At 40.0% G+C, this 27,900-nt stretch overlaps 2 protein-coding genes across 3 annotated transcripts in view; one reads left to right on the top strand and one right to left on the bottom strand.

Moving 5' to 3' along the window:
* The window catches only part of COLQ (collagen like tail subunit of asymmetric acetylcholinesterase), a 45,475-nt gene extending 18,568 nt beyond the window's left edge, over positions 1-26,907 (top strand). For both annotated transcript variants that reach the window (XM_027675336.1, XM_027675335.1), the window contains exons 4-17: positions 1,075-1,119; positions 1,855-1,881; positions 3,287-3,358; positions 5,743-5,805; positions 6,834-6,860; positions 7,487-7,531; positions 8,275-8,310; positions 9,204-9,284; positions 12,740-12,836; positions 14,585-14,724; positions 17,587-17,706; positions 18,299-18,419; positions 20,667-20,769; positions 22,812-26,907. In XM_027675336.1, coding sequence (XP_027531137.1) covers positions 1,075-1,119; positions 1,855-1,881; positions 3,287-3,358; positions 5,743-5,805; positions 6,834-6,860; positions 7,487-7,531; positions 8,275-8,310; positions 9,204-9,284; positions 12,740-12,836; positions 14,585-14,724; positions 17,587-17,706; positions 18,299-18,419; positions 20,667-20,769; positions 22,812-22,881 — 1,047 coding nt within the window. In that variant the 3' untranslated portion in view covers positions 22,882-26,907. The remainder of the gene's footprint in view (positions 1-1,074; positions 1,120-1,854; positions 1,882-3,286; positions 3,359-5,742; positions 5,806-6,833; positions 6,861-7,486; positions 7,532-8,274; positions 8,311-9,203; positions 9,285-12,739; positions 12,837-14,584; positions 14,725-17,586; positions 17,707-18,298; positions 18,420-20,666; positions 20,770-22,811) is intronic.
* The window catches only part of PLEKHA8 (pleckstrin homology domain containing A8), a 50,430-nt gene continuing 39,659 nt past the window's right edge, over positions 17,130-27,900 (bottom strand). Inside the window, exon 14 of the mRNA XM_027675334.1 lies at positions 17,130-17,441. Coding sequence (XP_027531135.1) covers positions 17,391-17,441 — 51 coding nt within the window. The 3' untranslated portion in view covers positions 17,130-17,390. The remainder of the gene's footprint in view (positions 17,442-27,900) is intronic.

Raw genomic sequence — 27,900 nt, 5'->3', positions numbered from 1 at the left:
TTAATCTTTCAATCAAATGACCTATGATCCCTCCAAGAACATTTTTAAATAGAGCAGGCTGGCAGATTTTGTCACAACAGCAGACAGTAGAGTGGGTATAACATGGCTTTGGAATTTTTAATTATAAATTACAGGACTGTGTTTTGTAAAGGGACAATGTCAGAACCAGCAGTCCTCCGGGCAATACTTTTGTGACAATGGCAGTCTGAAAAGAATACTACCATTACAAAAAGAGATCTACTAACTACTTCAGAATTCTTTTCTGCTGTAACCTGCATGGCTTTCAGAGGAGTTGCAAAAGCTCATACTGTTGAATCATAGCTGAATTTTAACACTTCTTCATTTTATTCCTATTCATGTACAATTTACATAACATTTTGGACAGTATAAGGCAGCCAGGATACAAACCTGAAATAAATGATTGTGAATCTAATGCTTCTCTGATGCAGGATCATTGGATTTTTTTCCTTAGTCGCTCAAAAATAAAAGGTGGACTGTGAACTGAAGCATTCTACAAACAAAACTTCCTTTCTGATTTTTTTTTCCAAGATGGAGTTCAAGGTCTCCCTGGATTAAGAAGTCTCCTGAAAGGAGAATAAGTCTGATTTGAGAGAGAGAAATATGTTCAGGATTCAGAAGTGGTGGCAATCCTCCATGTCCATCCCACCCTGCAGAGCCCATCCCACATGTTTTGCACGACTTCCCTTACCATCCCTTTGGCTGACCTCCTTTCCCAGCCAATGCGGTGTCTCCATGTCCTTGTTGTTGCTAATTCTTCAGGACTGTGATAAAGGCTCATCTTTCATTTGCCTCAGGCTTGTTTTTCTTGTTGGTCTTCTTCATCTATGAGATGCCCCTGGACTTCCCATGTCAGTCCAACTCTCCAGCCTCCTGTTTAGCAGTGGCACAGACCTGGTATTTAGAGACCACATTCAAACATGTCAATCAGCACTTCAGACTTACGGGTTCACACTGTTCCCAGGAAACACCCATAGGGTCAAGGGTTGAGGAAAGACAACCATCAGTGCCTCCTCACTAATGCAATTTAATAATAGCATTCAATTTTTTTCCTAGGGTCCACAAGGAATTCCTGGTATAATGGGACCAAAAGGGGAGAAAGTAAGTGTCTTTTGTTTTGGAGTTTGATAAGCTTTTGAGGGGCAAAAAAGGAGGGGAGGATGTTAACTTTTTTCCTTGTATATTAAGTGAATGATGAGTCTTATGAATGGGGGGATTTGCTTTAAGTGGAATACAAAACTATAAATTGTTTTGAAGATATAATTTAAAACTTAATCTTTCAGTGTTTATTTTTGATCTTGAAATATTTTTACGGCTTCTCATGTTAGGTACCTCTGTTTAGAGTATGCAGTAAGAAAGCAGCTCAGGTGCACAAGTCAGCAATGTTACTAATCCAAAAGCCTTTGAACTCCCTGTCCCTCTGGGAGGATGTGAGAAGCAGAGCTCTCCCATGTAGTGTGAATTGTATGGGGCAGCTCAGGTATTAAAACTGGCCTATATGTTAAGTTATGTTTTCAGATATGCAAAACATTTGTTCCATAATGATGCCTAAAGAACTTTATACCTGGAGCTGGGCATGTAGTTACATGCTTTGTTATACAAGGTGATGACTATAGATTTAGGGCTGAGAACAGAGGAAAGACCGAGGAGCTCTGATAAAGTAATTCTTCTCATTTTACCTCTGAGTCTTGAGCACAAAGATATTCCCAGTGTTCTGTTTGGGTTTTTTTGTTGTGTGTTTGTTTGTTTTTAATATAAATACCCCAATGCATTGACTTATGGACCACTGTGCTTCATGTGGTGGCTACAAGACTAACATGTTCCTTTCTCTGGCAGGGGGAGATTGGCAGGCCAGGAAGAAAGGTATGAACAAAGGTGCTGTCTCAGAAATCCACTGAATACTTGACACATAGCAGCTGCCAAAGAGGGGTGCAGACAACAGCTGAAAATAATTAGCTTATGTTGAAGTTTAATCTGTTTGTGTTGCTCTGACTGGTACCCAGGGTTGATGGCAGGGAACTCCAGGTGCAGGGCTGGAGAGCTGCCCCAGCTGGTTTGAATTCAACAAATTCCCTCAGTAAAAGCATGGAGACTAGTCAAACAGAGAGGGAAATTACCTGAATTATGTCTCTTGAGACAGAAGAAGCTGGGTATGGGTGCTATCATAAAAGGTTCATCAAAAAAAAGCCCAAAGCAAAATCAAAGTTTTTACTCTTCCAAAGTCTAAACAAGCCTCAGCCAGATAGCCCTGAAGGAGAAATAACCATTAATGATCATAATTCCAGAGATTTGGCAGCAATGCAATATACTGACTACAATCCTAGGCTTGCTTGGTGACATATGAACCGTGATGTATCGTCAAAAATATGTGCGCCTACATGTCATGAAACAGAATACTTTATCTCAGTCACTAAGTACATCCATTTAATGTAATTAACTTTAAAAGAAGACAGAAGTGCAGGATGAAATCAGAGATATGCTGAGGGTAGTCATTAACCAGGAAAAGAAGTACTCTTCTAATAATATACCAAGGATTTTAACACCTTTCTAATAATATACACCACCTACCAATCAGCAATTCAAATATGTATAAAACACATAAACAAAAGAGGCCATTTTCTTTCATCTATTTGCAAATAGATTACAGTAAACAAAAAATTACAGTAAACAAAAATATTATTTATATAAATTCAAGGGTTCAGAACAGTAATGTTCTTGGAGAAAGTAACCCACCAATGTACAAGAAGGTGCAAACCTTAACCACAGTACATTGATACTTTCTCTTCTAACAAAACCTAGTAGGTTCCAAAAGAGAAGTCACTCAGGATGGAAATAAAACAGTATAACTCTTGCTAAAAGCTGTCTGACCCTTGGGAGTTTGCTCTTGGCCCCAAAAGTCATTATAATGTTTCCAATATCAGATTGTCAAGCGGTGTAATGCAGTGGAATAGCATTAAACTGCAGCATTTTAGGAGATATTCAAAGAGTGATTTACGAGAAGTAATTAAAACAGATAAATAACTGTATGTATGCAGTTATTGCTAGTCATGTAGTAGTTAATAAAGAGCAGTTATAGCTAGTAATATAGGAATGTTTAGAATAAGAACAATAGTAATAAGAATAGTTAGTTGGAGATTTGGTTCTGCTCTTATCATAAATTGGATTCGCATGGATATAATTACATGCAGGTCGTTTTATCTCCTGTCTGCAGTAGAGTGTGTAGGGATGATGTTTTATGAATCATTGTAATCAATGTTTTTCGTTCAAGGGTAGACCGGGTCCCCCGGGCGTCCCTGGGATGCCAGGACCAACAGGATGGCCTGGACCTGTGGGACCGAAGGTAAGACTAAAATTCACATGGAATAACCCATTCAGCATCATGAGGACAGAATAGTTGTCTTGAGAAGTCTCTAAACAACTACGTTCCCTGGAGGCAGGGAAGATGTAACAGTGCAAGGACACTCTGTGCTTGTCCCATTTCTTACACTGGTGTGCCAAGTACAGGATTAGGTTACTCCACCTTCAACCCTGTAGCACTTCTTATGTTGATTAAACATGTCAAAGGGAAATCGAAAATCAACCTAATAAAGACTTATTGGTAGGCACTGGTGTCTCACAATCACATGAATCAGTGTTTCTAAACTGATCATCATTTTATGACTATTCTTTATGATGATCCCTTTGCCTGAAGGTATACTGTGAGCCTGTGTGATCAGAGAGAAAACACCAGGCTGGTATCAGGGGAAAGAGATTATGAACCATGAGGATTGCTTATCACATCTTTGAAGTTCATTCCCACAAATGAAAATTCAGAAATGAAAATTCAGAAATAAAAATTCACAAATAAAAATTCATTCCTGTTATTTTTATTAACCAACAGCAGAAGAAATGACAGGACACACTTTGCTACTGCAGAGTGTCTGCTTCATCTGCATTTATTATAAAAAAAGCTTCAGGACAGTCCTGTAGTGAGTACTATCTTATGCCCAAGGTATACAGCTCTTCACAGGAGTCTCAGTTTATGGAGTTTCTAGTGGGACTTTACAGATAACTTGCTTTTCTTCAATCCAGTATATATTAGGCAAAAGGACTGTACACAATCCTTAGTTTAAAGCTGCATTTTCCAGTAAATCTTTGATTCTTCATTTGCTCTATGAAGGTTGATGCCCTCACCTCAGAGAATGTGATGCAGTAGCTCTTGATACTGCAAGAATAAAAGTAGATGACTTTTAATTCAAGCCGCATCTGGAAGCAGACCTTCAAGATCTTTACAGCTATTTTAGATGAATAACATCACATGTGGGAACGTAGACAAGCAACAAGAGAGTATGTACTTAAAAGAAATCAATGAACTGTGAGATGGGAAATGGTGTCCCCTAAAAACAAATTTACTGTTATGATTTCCTACAGTGGGAACAGTGAGGGCAGAGGGAAGGTTCAGCTAACTTCATAGTCTTAGTGAAAGAAGAAAGCAAAGCAGACAGAAAACTCGTTTGCTTAGTCTTTTCCTTATATAGGCTTTAGCTTTATTTATGCAGTCTTTCTAATTTTGATTTAATCTCCTCTGTCTACTACTATGCTTTTTCATCACATTCCTAAAAGCATCCCTCACATTCAGTAGAAATACTTTTTTCTATACTTTAGCTGCAGTTCTTACTTGCTCTTTGGTTTCACTTCTGGTTTTATTGTCTGATATCAGTCTCCTCTGTTCTTTAGAAAAGTTCACAGCTTCACTTCTTCTGGTCTTTATAAATTTTGGTTTCTTGCCAGTCAATGAAGGCTCCAGCTGAATACAGTCCAGTATCAATGCCTGAATACAGGCTCATATCAATTGCTTATGTAATTGGTTGTGTCTCTCTTTCCTTTTTCCCCATCTCTGATCTTCTCAAAGTCCTGACACTCATCTTCACCATAAACATTTGCTGCATCCTCTTCTTGCTGTAATTCTCCAGTGTGCTTCTGTTTGGCTTTATTTCCACATATCCACCTCTGTGGATATTTGCTATTTCTTCAGCTGGGTCTCCTTCCTTTTCTTTCTCTGACACAGCCTTGGTTCAGTTCTTATTTCTCCTACTTTGTTTCTTCAAGTCTTTTCTGTAGTTTGTTTTCTTTCAAGGCTCCAGGGGCAGCAGCCAATGTGAAAATCCCCTCCATTTCTAGGACAGTGAAAGCTGAAGGAGAATGAGAGGCAAATATATTCTGCTGGTAGTGCTGCTGCATGTCTGGCCGTCTACTCCATTATTTCATGCTAGATATAATTAGCTGACAGTAGCCAGAGAAGTTGTTGTAAATTTTTTTCATGATTTACTGGCTCCAAATGACTGGACAGCACGTGATGTCTCAGAACTGCATTAAAAGTAGTCACTATGCCTCCCCAAGCCATAAGGCATGCAGCAATACACATTTCTTATCTGCAACCTAGTGGAAGTGGAAGTGGTGCTGGGTAGAGACAATGCAGAAAAGGTGATGGTGGTTTGCTTGCATGTCCTTTAATAACATCTGGCAAAACTGGAGCACAAGTTGTGCACGCAAGAAAATGTAAACAGAAGAGTAAGATAACATGTGGGGACTCAGGCAGAATACAATTACAATTGCCTGACCTACACTAAGGTCAGGCTTATCTCAACTACTTAACATAAAACCTGAACCACTAAACTGTCAGACATTCAAATATGATGTCATCAGAGAGCCACAATCAATAACTCTCTTTATTGACCCCTTTAGGGTGAAAAGGGAGAGTTGGGTGTGATGGGATTGCCAGGTACAAGAGGACCAATGGGCTCCAAGGTTTGTTAACCAAATGCAGTGTTTTCAGACGTTGGTTTCTAACACTCTGCTGACATCTGCTTCCCTCATGAATTTGCTGGAAAACATTTATCAATATATACCTTTTCTAATACAGCTAAAAAGATATGCTCTACATCAAGCAAGGTTATGTTGTGTGGTTGGGCTTGGCTGTGTTTTTAGCTTTTCCTAAAAATGCTTTGGTATAAATGATTGTAATTTATTTTAAAAGCAAATTCACATATAATTGTATCACACTAGAAAAATTAAGTTCTTAAATATATCTGCAGCATTAAATCATGTCTGCAATGTTTTCTACCCACCTCATAGACTGTGGAGATCATTTTGGTCCTCTACTAAAACTATGCATATGTATCGACAGTAGGATAGAAGCACAATTTGGTCTGGATGTTCCAGTATCTGCACCTCATTGTCTATATCATAGACCCTGCCTTTAAAAATTTAAACCACAACATTTTATGGTACTTCAAAAAAATTAGGTAATCAGTTTATTCAAATAAAGGACTAGAAAAAAGAACTGAACACCATTATTTGCTGTATGTTTCTTTAAGAGAAAGATCAGTTTTATATTAATGATCACACTATATTACTTAAGTATTACTAAAAGATATTCCATGGAGGACAAAACCCAATAAAACACAAACAAACAAAACAGAAGAGGAATATTATTGCTAAAATGATTTTAGATTATTAATTGTGGCATCCAATGCTTTATTCATTCTCAGTTACATTTTATTTCACTTGTTTCAATTTTAAAGCAATATCAAATCTGCTGGCTTTACCTGGCTTTTTCACATTGGCTTTTGGGCTGAGTTGTTGTGCCTTTAACTCATATTTCACAGTTCTGTTTCAGTGTAATTTTAGGAGCTATAAATATTCATTTGCATTTACAAGTTGATGCAATTAATTATTTGTGCTTCGTTCTTTTTCTTCACTTCAAAGTTTGAAAGTCCGGCTTCTTGGGTGATCTCGAAAGCAAGAAGCATTAAAATATCTATCATTCCCTTTAGGGTTTTCCTGGAACTAGAGGAGAAAAGGTCAGTGTGACAATAAAATAATGTATCATTTAATATTGGGAAACAGTTATGTTAAAAAAAGTAACTGTAGAAATGAGATTGAATTTTGATGAAGCCTAAAGGTTCCACTGAGAAATGAATAACAAGTATATAGAAGAAGCACAGTCTTGTGGTTTGGGCTGGCATGTTGAAGAAGTGAGTTTTACACCCTGTCTTCTTGTGGACAAGTTGCTACAGTGAACCTCACTACAGATTCCTCGTTTGTAGAATGGGTATAATAATCCTTAATTTTTGGTCTGGTTTAGTTAGGGATACACGCTTTGGCATGGAGACAGTTTTTACTGTAAGACATTACTGTGGGACCTGAACTGGGGAATGAAGCCAACTGGAGGAAAAAAATCAAGTTTGGAAGTATTATGTCCAGGAAAGCATGTATTCAAAGAATTATCTTAGGAGAATGAGTCCCTTTTCCTATGGGCCTTGCTCTTAATTCTGTTATAATATCAATAATGAACTGTATACCTTGCTCTGAAGATACTACTATATTCTGCTGACTTCAAATAACACATTGTTATTTGAGAGATATTTTTTGCTTCTTAATGGAATGGTAGTAATGAAGATGTTGCCCTCCTGTTATGTCTCTCCAGGGATCCAGAGGTGACAGGGGTGACAAAGGAGTCAAAGGAGACCAGGTAATTTTCTTTTCCAGGTGGCTGTCATCTTTAACTGTATGTGCACGTGAAGAGCAATGTACTTCTGACAGCAAAAAACAGAAGTGTCATGGAGGAATGGAGCACGGAAGCATCTTCCTGGGAGGGCAGGAGTGGTGAGGGAAGGCAGTGGTCCCATCTGATATGAAGGTGGTGGGATAGACTCCATGTCTCTGTGTCCCCCAGCCCCGGTGTGGGGGGGAGGGTAAGCTGATGAGTCAGAGGGGGATTTCCCTGGAGGTAACTTCAGTTTCTCCTGGCCTGTGCAGTCCAGAACTGTCAGCTTGCCAGAATGCTTTTAGCTCGTGATATGATAATATGGGGAGAGGAAGAAAGGGGAGAGATTCATGTCTTGGTGGTTCTTGTAACTAAGAAAGGAAAAGTAAGCTGCTTTTGATGCAAATGGAGAAATGCCATTCCCAAAGGCAGGCTCCGAGAGTTGTCCAGGTAACAGGGCTGCCTGTAGACAAAAGCATAATTGGGATGTTTTTGCCATAGAAGAGGAAGCAGAAAAACAGAGAATCAGACAGAGGATTAGCATTACCATACAAAGGGCTTTATTGTAAAATTTTGTTTATAATTCTCCACCTGCAGTGCTGAGTCAGTGCAGGGGTTTTTAACTGATATCCATACATGACACTTGTTTTTCTTCCTTCCAAGGAAGGTGTTGCTTTGTCAAAGACCATTACACATTTTCTCATTATTTTTCTCCTTTGACTTCGTAGGGAGAAATAGGCTTCCCTGGAATGCTGGGACAAAAAGTAAGTGGGTGTGATGTGTTGAGGAGTTGTGTTAAATGCTAACACAAGGTCAATTAGTGACTTCAGGGACTTCCTGGAAAGGTCTTGCTTGACTCAATGACCAACACTGCTTGGACTTGATCAAATTCTTTAGGTTTTTTAGATTAGGAGAAAACTCTCAGATTTAGCTGTTTGTTGGTATTTCTCTTTTTTCTCCCAGATCATTTGTTCAGTTATAATCTTCCTCCTGTTTAACATATCCAAATTCTTGATTATAGATTAATAACTGCCCTAATTGTTTGGGTTTTATTCACTTGAAGCTAGTAAATATTTCCTTCTTGATACTCTGAATTGAAATGGCTCTACTATAAAAAGCAGTGATAGCCCTGATAAGTTCTTATGTCATTGTTTTTCTGTTCTTGAAAAACAAAAAAAATTAAGGTGTTGGCTTATGGGAAACCTAAAGGAGGATATTTTTTTACATAATCACATAATATATCTGAAATTAAGATAAGAAGATAGCAGATGCTCCTAAGGAGGTTATGAGTGCATTCACCTCCGTTTCCCTGTCTTTATAACACATGCATCTTAACAGCAAAGCAAAATTTTACGAAGGGGTCAGACAGTTTTGCCAGCCTTGACTTTCCCAAGTATCTGAGCATGTTTCTGATCTCTCCATTTGGCCTCCTCTTTATGAAAGGATTTTTCAGGGATACGTGGGTAAATTGTAAGAGATATTTTTTACTTTATGTTTGGTTTAAAATACTGTATTATCATTTTGGACTTTTAAGAAAGAAGGCATCTGATTATCTAGAGAAATTGTGTGAATGAGAGCAATGTCCACCTGTTGTCTTGTATAAGGCAGGTATAATCATGTACTTACATTCTGCTTCCTTCCCTCCATACTCATCAAGGGAGAGATGGGCCCGAAGGGACAATCTGGAGTACCGGGACACAGAGGACCTATAGGAAGACCTGGAAAACGAGGCAAACAAGTAGGACCATGGTGTTTCCTCTTCCTGTGACTCATGGCATCTGTGTGATCGTGACTATGACTCTGTGGTTTATGTTCTTTTACCATGCACTGTATCACACAGAGAGTGGACAGAAGCTCTGAAACACCTCACACGCAAACACAGGCTACACAAGAGCCTTAGGGCTAGAACCTTATCTATTCCCTGGCCATGCAGCATGGGAAATGTTTTATTTATCCTGGCTTGGTAACACACTCATTTAATACAATTTGAGCAGACCTTGAACCCTTCCTTTGAATACTAAGCAACATAAAGCTGTGGTCCCAGACCCATCTGATGGCTATAAAGAGCTCAAAATTATGCTGATAGAGGTACATTTTCAGACTTTCAGACAAATTGTAAGGAGTAGGAATTGTGTGTATATTGGATATTGATTCCTCCATTATAGCATTTTCCAAGAAGCAGGTAACAATATTGGTATAGTTACGTGTTCAAGTCACCAAATGGGCCTCTCTGAGTGCACCTTGCCTTTTGTATTTATTTTAAGCAGTGATACTGGGGGCACAAAAAAGACCAGTTCCTGGTGCTCTGAATTGTCACCTGCAGAGCCTGTTTCTTTCTGCCAACAGGGAAGAGAACCTGTCCTTGCTACACCGATGTTGGTGTCAATGTACAACTGCTCAGATACGGGAGCCTGTAGATGTGGTTGCCAATGAGCTTACCTGAAAGTATTTTATTTGCAGTCTGGTTATGCCCAACATTGCAGTCTAGTTACGCCCAACATTGCAAAGAGAGGTACATACCTCCTTCACTGTTGCTCTGATTCCATGAGGTAATATCTGAAGTCATAGAACAGCCAGTTAGGGGAAAAAGTAAAAGTTGGGTGTTAAAGAGAGAATAACAGGTTCCCAAGTAAGGAAGGCATGCATCATGTAAGTCTGCTAGATGACACACAAGAAATATTTTTTTTGTCCTAGATTTGTCATGCTTTAAATGTTGATGTGTGATCTTTGCTGGAATTTTTTGGTTTTGTTTTTTTTTTTTTTGTAAGCTCTGCTCATCTGTTCTGCTAAAGCACTATGCACATAATATCTTTCTACAGCATGAAGCAAAGGGAAGACGCAGTGCCTCCAGATCAACTTGAACACAGCGCACTCCTTACTTGACCTTAGATATTTTGTCACATTACACAGTGCCTTAGTCAAAAAGTGGTGATATAAGGTGTGTCATAATTTAAGGAAACTACCAGTGTGACTAAAAGAAGTCTAGTCTGTCCCTAAACTGGCATTTCCTGTCCCAAGGCTCAGTACACAAATCCCTTTCTGGTGCCCCAAAAGTAATTTCAGCATTGATTTTCTGCATGAAAAGCAGCTTTCCCTCTCAATAAATCAGTGAACTAGCAATTTCCTTTCTTCTTTTCTAATCCTTTGAAAAAAATAGAGAGTGGCGCTTTAAGGCTCTTTGAGTCTGGCTGCCACCTTTAAGTGCTGTAATTGTTTGTTCAGCTGAGAGGAGAGTTTCCATCAACATGGGGCCATTTCCTGTCTCTCGATCCAGCTGACATGGCTAGATGAAAGCAGCTAAATTAGGAAGGTGTCACTTCCACTTCCATTTTGAGATACTTCTTGATTAGCTCACTGACTTCTTCAACTCTTCCCTGCCTCTGGGCCAGGCTCTTCCTAAAAGGTGTCCAGGAGGTGAGAGTCATAAGTCACAGCCTCACTGCTGCTAACTGAGACATAACACCCAAAGCTTTGTAGCTTGGGAATTCACCCTAAGGACCAAGTTTAGGGTTTCAGTCTTGATAAGGAGGAATGACTTCCGGCTTTAGATAATGTTACTTTGAAAGAAAAGAGAGGAATATAAATATTGTCAATGGGAAAAGCGTCTCTGAAAGCCATGGGCACATTTGAAAAAAAACCAAGGCAAAAACATTTAATATGAACCTCTGCCATTATTATTTAATCTGTCTGTGCTAAGCAGGAGAGCATTAAGCAATCATTCCTCCAAAGCAGGAGACCTACAAAACAGCTCATTTTCAGGCAGTACGCATCCGACTGGCGCTGGCTTGCCTCTGCCAAATTGCTATTGTGTGGGGGAAAGAGATTTCCCACAGTCTTCTTTGGGGCTACAAAACCCTGGTCTGCTAGTTCTGTGTTGTGTAATGTAAGAAGTAATTAGAGATCAGCATCGCTGACGTTCACATAAATCCTGGAATATTTTGATGGCACAGAGCTTACCTAATAGGATTAAACAAAGCGAATATTCAATTAGTTCTTTATGAGCCATGGCAAAATCAGCCTTCCCCTGCTGAAATGGTGCAAGTGACATTCAAACATATACATGGGATATATATATACATATTATATATTACTATATATGCTTTGTTACTCTTAAATTAAACATACAACCGCTCATCATATGCCACTGAATGCACATTAACCTGGAATGACACCCTCTTCAAGGAAATAATATCCTTTGTCACTAAAAGAAAGCTTACACATTACACATCATTTTTATTATGCTAAATAATGTATGCTGTTACATAAAAATCAACTCAGATATTTAAACTTTAAGCAATGTAATACATTTCTGAAATATAAAGCTGAGAAATCCAAGCCTTTGGGAGTATACGAGCAGGAAGATAAATGTAGTTATTTTTAATAAATGTCACCGTATTAAATTCAGGAGCAAAAAATAGGAAGGTGCTGAACAGTTCTATGGTGAAACTTCCAAATGGCTAAAGGTATGATTGCACAAATAAACTCCCATGAGGCAGATCAGGGCTGATTTTACAGAATATTAGCTATTGCATGGTAACTATGTATAAACTATTCTCCCATAGGTAATTTTACAGTATTTTGATTGTTTGAGAGGGTACCAGGGGGACACCATTTGTCGGTATGGTGTTGCTACACACTATCTCGCACATTGTAAAGTCAGTCCCTTGCTTGCCTTCTGGTGATTTGTTAACACAGCTATAGCCATAGTGAAAGTCAAGGAAATACAGGAATCCAGGCATCTAAAGTACTTCTGAAAATAGTGTGGGCTTCAAAGTCATTACTGTGCTTCTGAAAGACTGCACCCTGAGACTGGGAAATGTCACTGTGACAACCTGACAACTCCTTAGTGATTTTCCTCTTTCTTTCTCAGCTGCACTGATTCCTAGAGAGCTACCAGGGGTAAAAAGGCATCCTTAAAGAAGTGCTATCAAAGGGTTGAATTCAGATCAGGGAGATTCCTGACTCCTCACAGAATGGATGCCTGTGACCGTTCACATGTAGGAGCAGGAATCCTGCCTGGGTGTGCCTTTCTGTCTCCATGTAGGAGGGGAGAGCACCTCTTCCCAGGTACTCATGCTGCATGTTTCTGTTGGCAAATGTCTTGGCTTTCTGGAAAGGGAAGACAATGCTGACTGGAAGAGGTTGTGTGTTACTAATACTTTAGCAAATAAATGGATGTCTCCTCTCTTCTAGGGATTAAAGGGAGACATTGGACCTGCAGGTGTCATGGGTCCACCTGGAAGGCCGGGCCCTATTGGCCAGCCAGGCCCTCCTGGACCTTCAGGAATAGGTAAGCAGAAGATGAAGTGATCTCCTAAAGGGTGCCCCTGACACATCAACCTCTCCTGACACATCACATACACATAGGCCCCTCTGCAAAAAGTGCTGTATTGATTGGCTTCTCCATCAATGGCAAGGAGAGGATTTCTCCTGAAGGTCTTGTCCATTATAATGAGTCTATATCTTATTTTAAAACTTACTTTATGGCTTCTGATGTTTCAAATACAACCAAAATTAAAGACTATGTGGTTCTTATGGGACTTTGGTAGATGAGGAGGCAGCCTTGGAGAGACTAGGTAATCTCCATCATAAAAGGTCTGCTCCTTCTCCAGATATCCTAGCTTACAGTGAATGATCATGATTTTTGATGAGCCAGGACATACTCACCCTGTGCAGCTCTGTAAAAGGAAAACAGATAAGACACAAGTCACAGCATTAAGAAAAGAAGGAAAGAGAAGAGAAAGGGATAGGAGCCAAAGAGGAAAAAAGGACAATGGGAAAAAACTCTGTCTTTAATTAAATGCTGGAGGTCTATGTTCACTGCAATTGTGCATGTCGTAGAAATCATGAGAAAAACTGTGTAACTGACAATAGTATAGATTAAAGCTGTGCATGCACATGAACTCTGGGCACCTTGTGAGACCACGCATAGACATGAAGGACAATCCATGACCCCCAGCGTATAGTGACAGTGAACCCTCAGGTGTATTTTCACCCTAGATATACACTAAAATATCTGAAAAGAAAAGCAAACCCAGTTGGAAACTACTGTTGCTTCAAATGTACAACAGCTGTTTGTAGTGCAGCTGATCTGTTCAATGTTCCCTTCCATTTTGCTTTTTTCCCTTTTTCTTCCCTTGCTTTCATCAGTGGACAGGATGTCTCTTCTTGTGATGATGCGGAAATGGTAATTCCACAAAGCTGGGAGCAGCTTCAGAGTCTTCATATATCTTGTGTCTCCCACTATGAAACATCTTTGCTTGAGTAAATTAGCTGGAAGTTTTCAGAGGGCAGAATATTCACCATGCTGATGGGAAGGCAGCCAGGACCTTGAGATTACTTTTTAAAGACTTTATTCAATCTACAGAAAGTTTATGTGTCAGGCTTGTTAGTCTTTTTCCTCTAGAATATAAATTCTGATACTAAAAGACATTTATGTAATGATGTCACTGTCTGCAGTATGAATATATTGGCTCATAGTCTAATTTTGCAGAACAGTGCATCCTTGCCAAAGTTTGAAAGTCAAAAAACATTTTTTAATGTTTAATTGTAGAACTCCTGTATTTCTAGATGGGTTTTCCTGTACAGAAACCTCTGTAACAGCATTGCTCAAGTGGTTGTACAAATACACAAGTCCAAAGCGTTGTAGGTGTATACAGAGACTGACTCTACAAAACTTAGTGCACAGACGCTGTAATCTGTGTCTTCGTGCGGTCCTGAATTTCTGTAGCTTCAAACGGGCTGACATTTATTCTTGGCAAATGTTCTCTCTCTTCTTCTCTAAAACTGGTAGAAAAATTTAAAAGGCTGAGATAATCTGAAATAAAATGACTGTGGTACAAACTGGGATCTTTTTCCTGAAGTACTGGAGTTAGTGGTTCTGTTAAACCCTCCCCTCAGTTCCCACTGGATTTGGTGGGGCATGTGCATATATGAAAACTTGGGTACAGGTACCCACCTGACCTGTACTTTTCCCATTAAGGCTGTGTTTGCGTTTTGTGTATTAACTTCATGACAACCTGGTACTTTGCTTCCTAGGGCAATTCGCAATAGGACCAAAGGGGGAAAGAGGACTTCCAGGGCCCCCAGGGAGATGTCTCTGCAGAAACCCACAACATATGAGTAACCCGTCATACGAGGAATCTGTGTTTGGACACAGCTATCCAAAAGTTCCTGCGGTGAGCAGATTTTCTGGGGGGGGATGTGAGCGGTCCTCTTGTGCTTTTATTGTGAGGGGTCATGTACTCACTAATATCTTGGGTTTAACATGGAAGATGTCTGTATGTGGCAAATGTGTGAGTTCTAGTATACAAAACTTCTGAGATCCAGCTGGTGCGAAAGACTTTGGTCTCATAACTGGTATGAGGGTTGTATGATTCATGTGCTGAAATGCAGCTGTTTCAAAGCATCAGTAAGGTAGCACATGTTTAGAAATCCCTTTCAAGCCTGAGGATTCTCTCTTTCATCTGGTACTGTGCATATATAATCTGCTATTTTTACGTCATTCCTTGTTTTTTTTAATTTTTATTTCATTAAATCAAAATTTCAAGATTGGTCAGTGAAGTAAGCATCTCTTGTTTATTAGTTTGTTTGTTTTAATATCTTCTTCTACAAAGAAGGTGATTTCAGAATTGAATATTGGGGTCAAGTAATGAGCATATACAATAGAACTTTCTACCAAAGTATAGACCCTCTACCTTGAAACAAAAGGAATTTCCACACACCATGGGAATCAGACTTCTGAACTCCTGTCTGTAGACATACACTTTATGTAGCTAATTTCCATCTCTAGCCGTGAAAACATTTTTCTGAGCAAGTTGGACAAAATACTTTAAAGAACAAGGCATTGGTGAAAAGTAAAATCTCTGATTTCTCTGGGCTTTGTAAATACTATTTACGTAATTTTCCTTCATCTAGGCCCTGCCTTATTATTCTGTGCATTGTAGCACTTAGACAGCAATGAAGATGTTACCTTGCTGCTGTGTATCAGCATAGCCCAGCCACTCCACTCATGCAAGTGGAAATTGTGCAGTGTCTGGTTGTCTATGACTGTCAATAAGCAGCAGTTAGCTTAGGTAATGTCTCCATTCATGTTGTCAGAAAGCTGTTACAGTGTGTGAAAGGGACATACTGACAACACTGTCCGTTAAACTGAGTCATTGAAGTCAGTCTTTGCATGACTGCATTGCAAGTCTTGCAAGCTGCTCCCACCCTTGGCAGTGTTGCATTACAAAACTGTGACGAAAAGTGCTGAAATAAAGGTGCATATGACATCACACTGCATGCTATTGCAGAAAAAACTGTTGTACTTTGCAGCCTGGAGAACTCATAGGAAAAGGTATAAGGCTCACAATATTATTTGTAGGTCTTACTGCCTCCTTCTCCTTCAGGCACAGTTTCATACTAGATCTTAAAAGATAGTAAAGAGAGTGTAACTACCTAAAATAAAAGTACCATACGCTACTGCTATGAGCCCTCATATGATGATGATTGAATGCTATTTTGTTCTCAGGAATGTGGGATGGCAAAGAGGCAATGCCTAGCTCTGGAAGTGGAGCACTTGCAGAGCAGTGCTCCCTCTTCTCCTGTCCACCCTATTTGTTTTACTTCCTCGAGTGTAAAGAGCAGGAACTTAAACATTGCTATTGTTTATTCTGTTCAGATCACCACGTAGCAGCTTTGAAGCCTGTCTTGTACCACTTGAAAACTATTGTCAGGATTTCCATAGCTGCACATGAAAAAGACACAGAGATGGTGCTCTGTGCCCCAATCCCTGTGTCCCATGGTTTGCCAAAGCAGTATCCAACTGCAGCATATCCTGGGTGCCATCACCCACACACCCACCAGCTCCTCCAATGCCAGCAGTGCGAGAGAAGGGCAGAGACTGAGAAACACAACGCTGTTTTTCCGTCACTGGCTAAGGTTCATTCTGGTTTTTAAATCTTTTGCAATTTCAAAGGCCAGTAACTGTAATAGAGAGTTTCAGAGAGCACGGATCTGCTATTGATTTCAAGAGAAATGGAAGTTCTGGGGCTGGGCCGTGAGCTCCTGAACACAATTACAGAATCAGTTCTTTGCTGACTTCCTATTTCTTTGCTTTCTTTCATTCAAGCTGAAGGCATTTTTATTCAATGCTTATTTAATGAAATTGGCCTTTGTCCAGAGCTATGGAGTTATTCTGTTATGTAAAAATTTCAGGGTAATTTGTTTTTAAAAGAGCCAGTTCTGTTTATGCTGGTGGGAGTCAGACTCAACCCTAAATCCATTTTGCTCAGAAGCACTCTTGCTTTTTCTTAATTTAAAAATTGTTTGAATCTTGCAAAAATTAAATTGATTAAGCTTCTTTGGAAGAGAAGCAGCTTCCTTCTCTAAGGAAGAGACTGTTTTCTAATGCCTGTTACATCCAATTTCACATGAGACATTAAAAAATGGGTAGAGAGCAGCTTGTCCTGATTTTTTCATTTTGAACTAATTTTTTTCTGTTTAATCGAAGATTTGGCTCTAGAAAAAAATATATGCTATAAAGAAAAATGCATTTTAATGCCAATTAAATCTAAATAAAGTAGCAAAAGATAAGCGAAGGTTGTCTTGAGCCATGTATCATTTAATTTGTAGTGAGCATGTCTTAGATAAACCCACAAAAAGCACTTGTGCCCATATGGATTTTGCAATTGTTCCAGCATCAAACCATTTGAGCACCTGACAGTTCTTCTTAGCAATGACTGTGTACAGGTATTTGAATGATCCTTATCTGTGGATATGCATTTTGAAACTGGGGCCATTGGAGTCATAGCTAGGTGCTCAGAGAAGATCATTCTCCTTTGGAAACTTGGATCTCTTCTTACTAGGAGCCCCTTTGGTCTGGCAGTCCATGGGTGTAAGTTCTCACACCATCCTGTTTCAGAAGACAATCAAATCATTTTTCTGTGTAATTACTTACCTTTTTGCAGATTCATGTGCCAGTTGACAAAACTCAGTTCTGTGACAATCAAAAAAACTTCTTGAGAGGGTTACCAATCACCTCTTTTTCTGTGTCCCAGATTTTTGTGGTGAATAATCAAGAAGAATTGGACCAGTTAAACACTGAAAATGCCTTAGCTTTTAGAAGAGATCAGAGATCTTTGTATTTCAAGGATACCTTTGGATGGCTCCCAGTCCAGGTGAAAATATGGTCTCAGAAAACTCGTGAGTGTATATTTCATTTTGAAATACAGAACATACTTCTGTACTTAAGGTGTCATACAAAACCAATTAAAGAAATTGAGAAAAAGCTCATTTTTCAGCAGTGCCACAAATGTACATCATTCTGTGAATTTTGTTCACAGGAGTCTTAAATACCGAGGCATTAACTCAGCACTCTTGCAGGTTTTGCTGACCTCCCTGTGAACCAGGTTCCACTGGTGAACAAACTGGGGCAGAGTTTGGGGAATTAAGGCAGTAAAGACCATTTTTTATTTAATACAAAATAAGGCAAAATTCACTGGGGTACAAAGAACACAAACCCTGCAAACCAAACCCACGTATTTCCTTATTGCTTCAAGGAGCTAAGCCAAGTCCCACTGAAATCAGCATCAGGATCCTTCCTGTATCCACTGGACTTTGAATCAGATTCTGTATAAACTCTGTGAACCACCAACTAGCAGGATATGAAAACCCAGTTGTGGGATCTGCCTCCCATAGCCCTTCAACTCTGCTTGCTAGCCAGGCTGCTCCTGGTCTGGTTCAGTAACCACTGTGTGTTTGTTTGGTCAGCTCACCCCTTTCTATCCTGTGGATTACCGCTTTGAGGATAGTGGTACCTGTGGAGATGGGATCGTACAAGACGGGGAAGAGTGTGACGATGGCAATGCAGTTGTGACCGATGACTGTATAAGTAAGTTGCAGTGCGTCAAGAGAGGCTTCTTTCTACCAGGGAAGGTGCATTAGTTATTCCTACAGGGTGCTGTGTAAATCACACAAGCGTTTCACTCAGGAGAGCTTGTGTGGTTTGTGAATTAAGCGCTGGCACAGGGAAAGGGAGGCACAGTGGCCACAGTGTGAAAACTGAGGTCTTTCATGTATGTGGATGGGACAAAGCAGCACAAGACAGAGATGACAACAAGTACTTCTCATGCATCCTCACAGAGGACTGTGTACCTTACTGAGCAGAGGTGTCTGCAGTCAGAGCCAAACCACCGCATTTCAGGGGCCAAATTCAGCAGCTGGTTTACATACACACTTTCCCCAGCCAGCTCTCTGTCTAAAAGATGGAGCATACCTTTGCAGTGCACCACAACCCTCGGGATGGACGCTGAAGCTAGCTGTGTCTTAAACTACATCCTGGGTCCAGAAACACTGCTTTGGATTTTGTTATTCACTTGCATAGGGAACATGTTAGCCCGCTACCTTCACCATTAGATTTATACAACATTTAATTCTTGTCTACTAAATCTTCCTTCTATTTTGCTGGGTTTGGATAGCAAAGAGCATATAACCATTCAAGCAGCTGTGGTAACCTTCACTTCTCCCCCTCAGTTACTTTTATGGCTTGAATCCTTCCCCAGGGCGCAGCACTACACCTTCCCCACATAGCAGGTTTGGTACTCTTCTGATTCTAGCAAAGGGATGCTTCTTCACATATCGGAACAGTATCAGCCAACATTGAAAGATGCCATTTTTTATTTATATATCCCTCCATTTTTTAGCCTGACTTTGAAAATGGAGTGTATGCAGCCATGCTCTATGTGAGTTTCTCCATCCACCTGTCCATCACCACCCTCCCCCTTATAACTCAAGAATCCCAGCCAACTTCTCAGGGACAACAGGAATGAGATTTCAAATGCAGTTCAGTCACAACAAGCATAGGGAGACATATAAATAAAAGCTCCTCTAAGTTTGCCTGACTGCAGAGTAATACAGAGAGAGGGAGAGCAGGATCTGTCCAGTCTCTAGATATGAGAAAATGATTCAATTAGAATTTGCAGTCAACTGTGGAGAACAACCATGTGGGAAAATAGTGCTCATTAGTTCTAGTGCCTGCAAAATTGTACGTTGTGTGTCTGAGGGCACATTGTGTTCTCTGTGCTACACACTGGGCAATTGAGGCCTTGCAATACATATATTTCTGACACTGATGTGACCCAAAGAGTAATCATTAAGTCACTTGGAAATGAGCACATTGTCATCATTCTTCTCTTGGGACTGAACCAAAAGAAAAAGGCTAACCAAATGTTAAGTGCATTTAATTGTAAAATAGGCTCGTTGGTTTTAGAAGCATTAATTTCTAACAAACACATCCTTGGTGCAAATAATTAATCATTTCTATTTGTAAATAACCCACTTTAACTCTCATAAATTCCCTATTCCTGAGTGTCCTTTCAATCCTTTGCTTAATAGCAATGGATTTACCCAGAAGATGTCAAAGGCATTTTAACTAAATGAGTTTGTTCAAGTTATAAAGTCATTCTCAATATGCTGAAGACATCAAAAGCAAAGTCCTATTGCTAAAATGGCAAAAATTCCCCCAAATTACTGCAGCCTATATGTCAGTTACCATGAAAAAATGTCACAAGTCTGACTCACGTTCCAGTCAGTAGGAGTCAACAGAGGGAAAACCACATTTTTACTCATCATTACATACCTTTTTTTTTTTTTTTTTGATAGACAGGTAATAGGTCTGCATAATTCTGTTCCTGGTGGGAACTCACCGTGAACATATATAGATATTGTGCAATATCGGGGAAAGGTCTAGGATGGGATTTTCGAACCACTTACTGACCTCAGAGTGGTTTTTTTTGAGATTGGGACCCCTCCCCGATCATTTATGTTAACTGTATTTGATGTTTCCCTTAACTTGTTTTGATAGTAATTATCTAAGGCAATAATAATTTTTAAAATAAATGCTGTTGTAATTGGTGATTCTGTAGTAATTATTTTTAGTATTTATTCATTCTTTCTCTTGGTCATTGAAATTAGGCTAAAAAAAGCTCATTCTTTGTAGTGAAGAATATTACTTCTTCTAAGATAGTCCTTACAGGACTTGTTTAATACTTAACTCTTAAAAATCTAGTTCCACTTACTTTACCTGTTCTTTTTACGTATGAAGAGCCTTGAAGGTGTTTCTTTCTTTGTTTTTCACTAGGATGCCGCCGTGCTTACTGTGGAGATGGCTACAGGCATGAAGGGGTTGAAGACTGTGATGGGAAGGATTTTGGATATTTGACATGTAGAACATATCTCCCTGGGTATGTATGAGAGGGTCTTAGCTTTGATTCAGGCTTTTTCTTGGTTGGTTGGTTGGTTGGGGTTTTTTTTGGGTTTGGTTTTCTGGTTTGGTTTTTGCGTGTGTGTGTTTTCTTTCTTTTTTCTCTTTGCTAGCTTTAAAACAGAGTAGTATCACCCACTTAAACCTTGTTCTACTGGGACCACTACAGGCAGGGGGGGAAGAAAGTGTCTATCAAATTATTTCTACATATCATTGACTTTAAGGGCTAAATCTCATTTCTCAATAATAAGTATATGCTTCTTACTGTACAAAATGAACGAAGATCACATAGACATGTTTATGCCCATTTCTTGCCAAGATTTCCTCATTTGGTCACATCATCATTGCATTAACGATCATCGATGACGTAGCAAGAATAGGAGAAACCATAAGGAGGAGATGATCACGCACTGAAAGAAAAAAAAGACGCAAACTCACATGCTCCAGTGGACCTCCCGCTGCCCTTTTCGTTAATTAGTGCTCTAGGGGTATCTTTGCTTCTAAATCCACTGGGCATCTATCAGATTTTCCAAAGAGCAGGAAATTCACTGTTGGCAGATGCAAAGCCATGCATCTGCTTAGCAATGTCCTTCATTTAAAACATCTGCTTATTGTTGACTTGCCTTCTCTGCCTTTGTTTAAGCAGGTTCCTCTGGTCAGCTTTTTTCCTCCAACAGCAGCACCTCTATTTAACTGTCAGGTATTGTTACTGGCTAACAGGAAACAATTAATTTGCAAATTAAATTATGACCAGAGCCCTCATCACTCAGGGAACAATGATGTGCTAATTGACAGGAATAAGAAACCACAGGATGTCTTTGTAAATCAAGCGCTGTGCTAATCCTTCCATTGTAATTGTTGGAGCACTCCCAGTGTAAAAGACTACTAAAATCCAGACGAGTAGACCTGCAAATCTGAAACATTTTACAGAGATATCATCTTCAGACGGTGTGGAGCTGTTTTCTACTGCAAAAACCTTCCCTTCTGAAAGTCTGAAGTTTGGTGCAAAAGATAGCACCACAAAAGCTTGAGAAAATTTTATAAATTTCGCTTTGCATATATCGAAGTTGTGAAGAGCAACTGAGGTTCTTTATTTTTTATGTGTGTAGTCTGAAGATTATCTACCAAACTAAAGAAAAAGCTGTGAATCATGAGTAAAGTGGGCTGAGTATATGAGCATGGCACTCACATGGGAGTTTCATCCCAAAGAACCTTTCCCCCACGAACTCTGCCGCAACTGATTTTTCCATTTTCTACTCTTTCCAGCCCACAAACTCCTCCTCGTATTTCACACATCTTCACTTTAGATTTTACGTTTGTCTGAGAATGTGGGTTATCCAAGGACATAGTTTTAAGGCTGCTTAGTCCACATCTTGGCACTGTGGATGGGTTATTCACTTAGACATATGTCAGCAATAAAAACTCATTAAAATGCTTATTAACATCTCTGGTCAGGTCTTCAGTGGGTAGTCACTGCAGTTCAGTTCAAGTCAGTAGAAAGACAAAAATCTCTGGTGTTCCTTATTTTGCAAGGACGCCTCCATTTACTTTTTTTTTTTTTTTAATTTCAAAGGTGGGAATGTGTCACTCTCATTATCTCAAGTACATGAAAAATAAGTTAGAGGACAGGCACAGTAACACCTGCTGAAGCTATTGGGAGTAACTGGAAAAACACTTATCTCAGAGCCTCAGATATTTCATTACACAGTTCCCATGGGCATCAAGGCCTTCTGCATCCACTCCCATGTAATGCTCAAGTCCTGCTGTCAATGGGGATTTTATTTTTTTAATTGACATTACCGGACGTTAAGCCTTCACTCGCAGTTTCTCCTGGACTTCTATTTTGCTGACAAAGGAGAACACAGTGGAGCATGATAGAAGTTACTCTCCTTTTTTGGTTCCCATATGTTGCTGCATATGACATATTCTGATGTTCTTCACTCCTACAGATAGTTACATCCAGAAACCATATAATGTGAACCGTAGCATATTTTGAAACTGAGATATTCTCTTTAATTTTAGGTCTTATGGAAAATTGCGATGCACTTCTTATTGCTACATTGACTCCACACAGTGTCGATACTTCACATGAAGGAGCGGAGGTGGGTAGCATCCCACTTGTAGCAGGGTGGTAGGTGCTACACTATCATCTAACCAAGAAGGACTGGGACTAAAAAACACCCCACCCACCTCTGTGTGAAAACAAATAGACGTCATGCTGCTGATGGCCATTTTGAGATATTTTTCTTTTTTAAAAATCGTCAGATTGGGAAAAAATAGGACCACTTCATTCTGTCTTAATAGAGAAATGTCAAACAGTGTGTGCCAGTAAGACTTTCATGCAGCTGTGGATGGCAACTTGCTCTCCATCACAAAAGCAACATTAAGCTACTGGAAACTGAGTTTCATCAACCAGGAATATTGTGTAACAATTACCTCTAGTCAGCACTGTTAAACCCAGATGTAGGCTCTTCAGAGTTTTTGTCTTTAACCGTTCCCAGCATAAACACAAAGCATATCTTGAATGTGGTGTTTATAGGGACTTTCTCTTTTATTACAACGTGAACTTTGCAAATGTTGTATCACCAATGACTTCAGCGACATTAAGCTTAACAATACTCCTTTCGCTCCAATGGTGAAAGGAGTAGAGGCCCTTCAGTAAGTGATTTCAGAATCAACAAATCAGCCAAAAAAGCTGGTTGACTTCACCTTCAGGCAAAGACATTTGTCTGTGTGTGTCTCGTGTGCATGCGTGGAAATGCAAGCAGTCACAGGAGGCCTGCAACACAGACCACAACAAAGGACAAAATGCACAAATAAACTGTGAAATAGCCAAGAAGTTCTCTCCCAGGATAAAATCAGACAAGGAGGGAAGATAATAAAGAAGGAACCTATTTCTGTATGTTTTACCTCTGTGCGGAGCTGGCTGGGCACTACCTGACCCCAAGGGGCTGGGACAGCGTCGGTGACCTACCTGAAATCACAGCATGACCACATGCACATTACTTTCACTCTGGTGTCTACACTGGAGGGTCTCTTCATTTTCATCCCCTTGTCCACCTGATCATCATCATTCAAATACCAGTTATACACTATCCTGTCCCCTTCTCCACTCGCTGTTTCCACTATTGTGTCTGGGATACTCCCAGTGTATGTGCTCACTTTTGTATTGCCGTAAATCAAATCTTGGAGTAGCGTGTTTATGGATGCTCATTCATATTGTGCAACGTACATTTTTTTTGTTGTTGTTTTTTTGTTTTGTTTTGTTTTGTTTTGTTTTTCCAGAAAGTTCACTCAGCTCTGATAGGAATCAGGGTAATTATATACTTATTTACTAGCAAGTATTAAAGAGCATATTTCACATGGGGAAGCCTATTAAATGTTACGTGAAAAAGTGTCTATAACAGCAAATGAAACGAAGGACTAAAAGCCTTAAATCTAGGCATTATTTTCATACAAGCCACTCTTTTCTGCTTTATGGTAAATCTTGCTCAGGACTCTGTGAAATGTGTGACTTATATGTACCAGTGACAGCACTGCAACAGCTGCACGTACACTGGCACTTCCATAAAGGTTAAGTAAATGTGGATCTTGCTTCATAATGATAATGCATTAAAGTAATCAAAAAATGCATGCAACTTTTACCACCTACCTAAAATACTTTAACTATGGATTTCCAAAATTATACTGAAAACCACCAATCATTGATAAAAAAAAGAAAGAAAATTAGTGTACTCTTCATAACTATCACTTACCTGGGCTATTTGTGTCGCTATGAAGCCAAGCCACCAGCATTTGTAGCCCAGTTCAATAGTTCAATTTTTTTTTTTTTTTTTAACTGAGGTCTTAATAAATGGTCAAGGAACCACTGGGGCAAGAAATTTGCCACAAACTCTGAAAATCTGGGCACTAGCACAGCTGCGTTTTAATTTCCTGTGCTTGTGGAAGCAGCAGGTTCCAGCAGCATCCTGCCACACAGGAGCATACGTTGGGAGGTTCTCTTGATTGCTGGCCAGCCCCCAGGCATCTGCTGAGTGTAACCATCCTGGGCTTGGAGACACTTCATCTGAACTCCTCACCTTCTCCAAGGAGTTCATCTCTACTCCCCAGAAGGCTGGAGTCTCTGAGAAATTTGGTAATCCCACTAGCCTTTCAGTTTCAAGTTCAATCATTTTTAATTAAAAGCTCCTTACCTCCAAAGGGCATTAAAGTAACAGAGCTAAGATCGTAGAATATGTAAACAGGAGATGTGATTGCCTAGGTGAAACTGTACTGTGATGCACATGCTCAGAAAAGGGCCTATCAGTCTGGTCAGTCTGAGAACATTTGTAAGGCATGGATTTTAAATGGACTTTATTAATACAACACAAACAATTTGGTATCTTAACAGAAAGAAAGTAATGTAAAATGTAAGGAAGCAAAAAAACCTGTTTCATACTATCTTACTGCCTTATTACCCTCAGATGATAAAGCATGAAAAAGACACCTGGGAAGGTGTTAAGTATATATGATTTAAAAGGCTGCAAAAGAAATCCTTCGTCCTTATTTCTGACATAGCTGATTTATCATTAATTGGGGATTCTTCAGCTGGGTGGTACCCTGGTCTGCTGCGAGTTGTCTTCCCTCCTTCTCTGAGTTTCTTTACACATTGTGCCAAGACTGGTTCAAAAGTTAATTGGGATATTTCAGTTCCAAGGCCTTGTGTAGCAGCAAATTGCTTGTGGGAGAGTTTTCTAATTATTAGTATGCAACTCTAGGCAAGTACAAAACCATTATGATCTTATGTCATGCACTGTATTCATGTATACCAAAAATTCAGCTTGCACTTAATATATGATTAAACATATGTAATTACACTGCGTATATTAGCAGCTCATGTCAATAAATCATGCTACCTTAGTTCCCCTATCTCCTTACTTTCACTTATTTAATTTTGGGTTTAAAAACACAGTTTTAAAATATAATTACCTAGTTTAAGATGCTGGGGAGGGAAAAAACCCAATACCTCCTTTCCCATGCCAGCTGCCTCTCCCTGCCTGCCGTTGGATCCAGCTCTGTGCAGGCACACTGATGTGCATCACAGTCTGGGAGTGTGTGCATTCCTGCTCCTGGGCTTGCTGCTGCCTCAGCCCCAAAATGACCCATGCAACATGCCATGAGCAGAACAGCTCCCCTTTCACTGATTTCTGATTGGAATCTGTAATGTACTGGTTTTTAATAAGGCTTTGGGCTGTGGTTTGGGGGATTATCTCCTCCTGCTACCTGATAATGTACTGGCTGCTTTGTAACTCCTACCAGAGACTGAGTTGATAGCTGCAAACCAGAAAGGAACAGCACAGTGTGCTGATGGACAATGGGAATGGTGATGTTGGCACCTAGGGTTCAGACACTTGCAGCAGCTGGCACCCAGGCTTCAGAAAGAGGGTACTGCCTTGCCGTAGCAGCTTGCAAATCTGTTGGACCAAGGCTTTTTTGTATAACAGGGCATCCTAGAAAAGGGCAGTGCTGCCTGTCCGCAGGGGAAATGGAAGTGTATTGACAGACAGAGAACAAATGAGTCTTTGGAGTGGTATATTTTCTGCCTGTCCTTTCTAAAAGCTTGGCTTCCGTGACACTCACCTCTCTGGCTTCCCAAATGCCTATGTCATTTCTTTCTTCACTTCAAATCATTCAAAATTGTAGCTGACAATGCTATCCTTGCCCATAAATCTGGCCGTGCACCTCATCTCCTCCTTTCTTTCTTCTTATGGTTTCCTTTAATGGTACCAAAGCTCATATCCTTTGTAGCTTCTCCAAAACTCTGCAATGCCCTCGCTGCTCTGCAGGCTCTGGGTTTCATCAGCTTCTCTTTCAGTCTCTCACTTCATCCCTTTTCTAACATCTGCTTGTTACAGCCCTGTAAATGTTGCAGCAAAGCCCCTTAGTCACAGTTCTTACCTTCTAAAAATTGCATGGTGCAAATACTTCAGTCCCACTGATTTGAACAAGGGGAGAGGGGATTGGTGGTTATCCTTAAAGTGGGAGTCCCCCAGAATAGTCACTGTCCTTGAGCACCAGCTGTTTATGAGGAATAATAGTAATAAGTCCCCAGCTAACTGCTTTTGGGGACAATTCAACAGCTTTGACACTTGGCTGCCACATACAATCAGGAGACGTATTAAATAAAGATGACCAAAATGAACCCAAGAGAAGTAAACCAGTGCTGTTCTGTGATTCTTTGGTGATATTCAAGCGTATCATGCACAAGGCTGCAAGGAGATCTTTAAAGAGCTGTTGAAAAAATCATGTTTTAATTCACAAAGAGTGAGGCAACAGAGACCACTTTCTGACATACTTTCAAATTTCTTCCTCTGATAGTTTTTGCCTAAGGAGATGGATATGGCAGGGCAAGTGTCTCTTCTCTGGAAACCATTCCCTTTCAAGGAAAGCATAGAGTAACAGGCTAACAAACTCTGCTACCAGCAGCATAAGGTGCTGGCAAAAAGACAACTAAAGCAGGCAACTGGTGAAATTAAAATTTGGATCAGGAATTTGGATCAGAGTAACTGATGCTTATTAATCTGGTAAGGGACCATGCAACTTGCAGACCATTAGAGCACTGCCAAACCTTAACCAAAGACAAAAAAGGAACAAAGCCTGAGCAAAGGAGCCATTTGTGTCTTTATTGAACATAGTCAGCGAACACCCCCCCCCCCATATTTATGTGTCCAGTTACATGCCCAGCAATGTGCTCTATGCTGAAAGCTGGTATCACTCCAGGGCTGAAAAGGCCAGAGCAAAGCCTGGGCACATGTTTTCATTGCATCAGTAATTACTGGGGCATTTAAGAGGATGGCCCTGAACCAGGCCAGCTGAGGAAAGGCTGCATTTGAAAGGGTGGCCAGGCCAAATTATATTAGAGGAGTGTATTCTTGATGGAAATTACATTAGTGGCTACTTCCCTCCCTCCACTCCCAACAAAATCTTGGCACTTAAAAGGCACTGAGTTACAGCCCTGGCCTTTAGGGCTCTTAATTCACTCTGACAATTTCCTGAGCATCTGATGGAGGGTCCAGTTTGGATGCATAATCTTCTTGAGAGAGAATAGGCTTTAAACAGCTGTATTTTGCTA

The sequence above is a fragment of the Neopelma chrysocephalum genome, unplaced genomic scaffold, assembly GCF_003984885.1.
Source record: "Neopelma chrysocephalum unplaced genomic scaffold, ASM398488v2 Primary Assembly neopelma1_26, whole genome shotgun sequence".
In the NCBI taxonomy this organism is placed as follows: Eukaryota; Metazoa; Chordata; class Aves; order Passeriformes; family Pipridae; genus Neopelma; species Neopelma chrysocephalum.
This window is presented reverse-complemented; position numbering and strand designations above follow the sequence as displayed.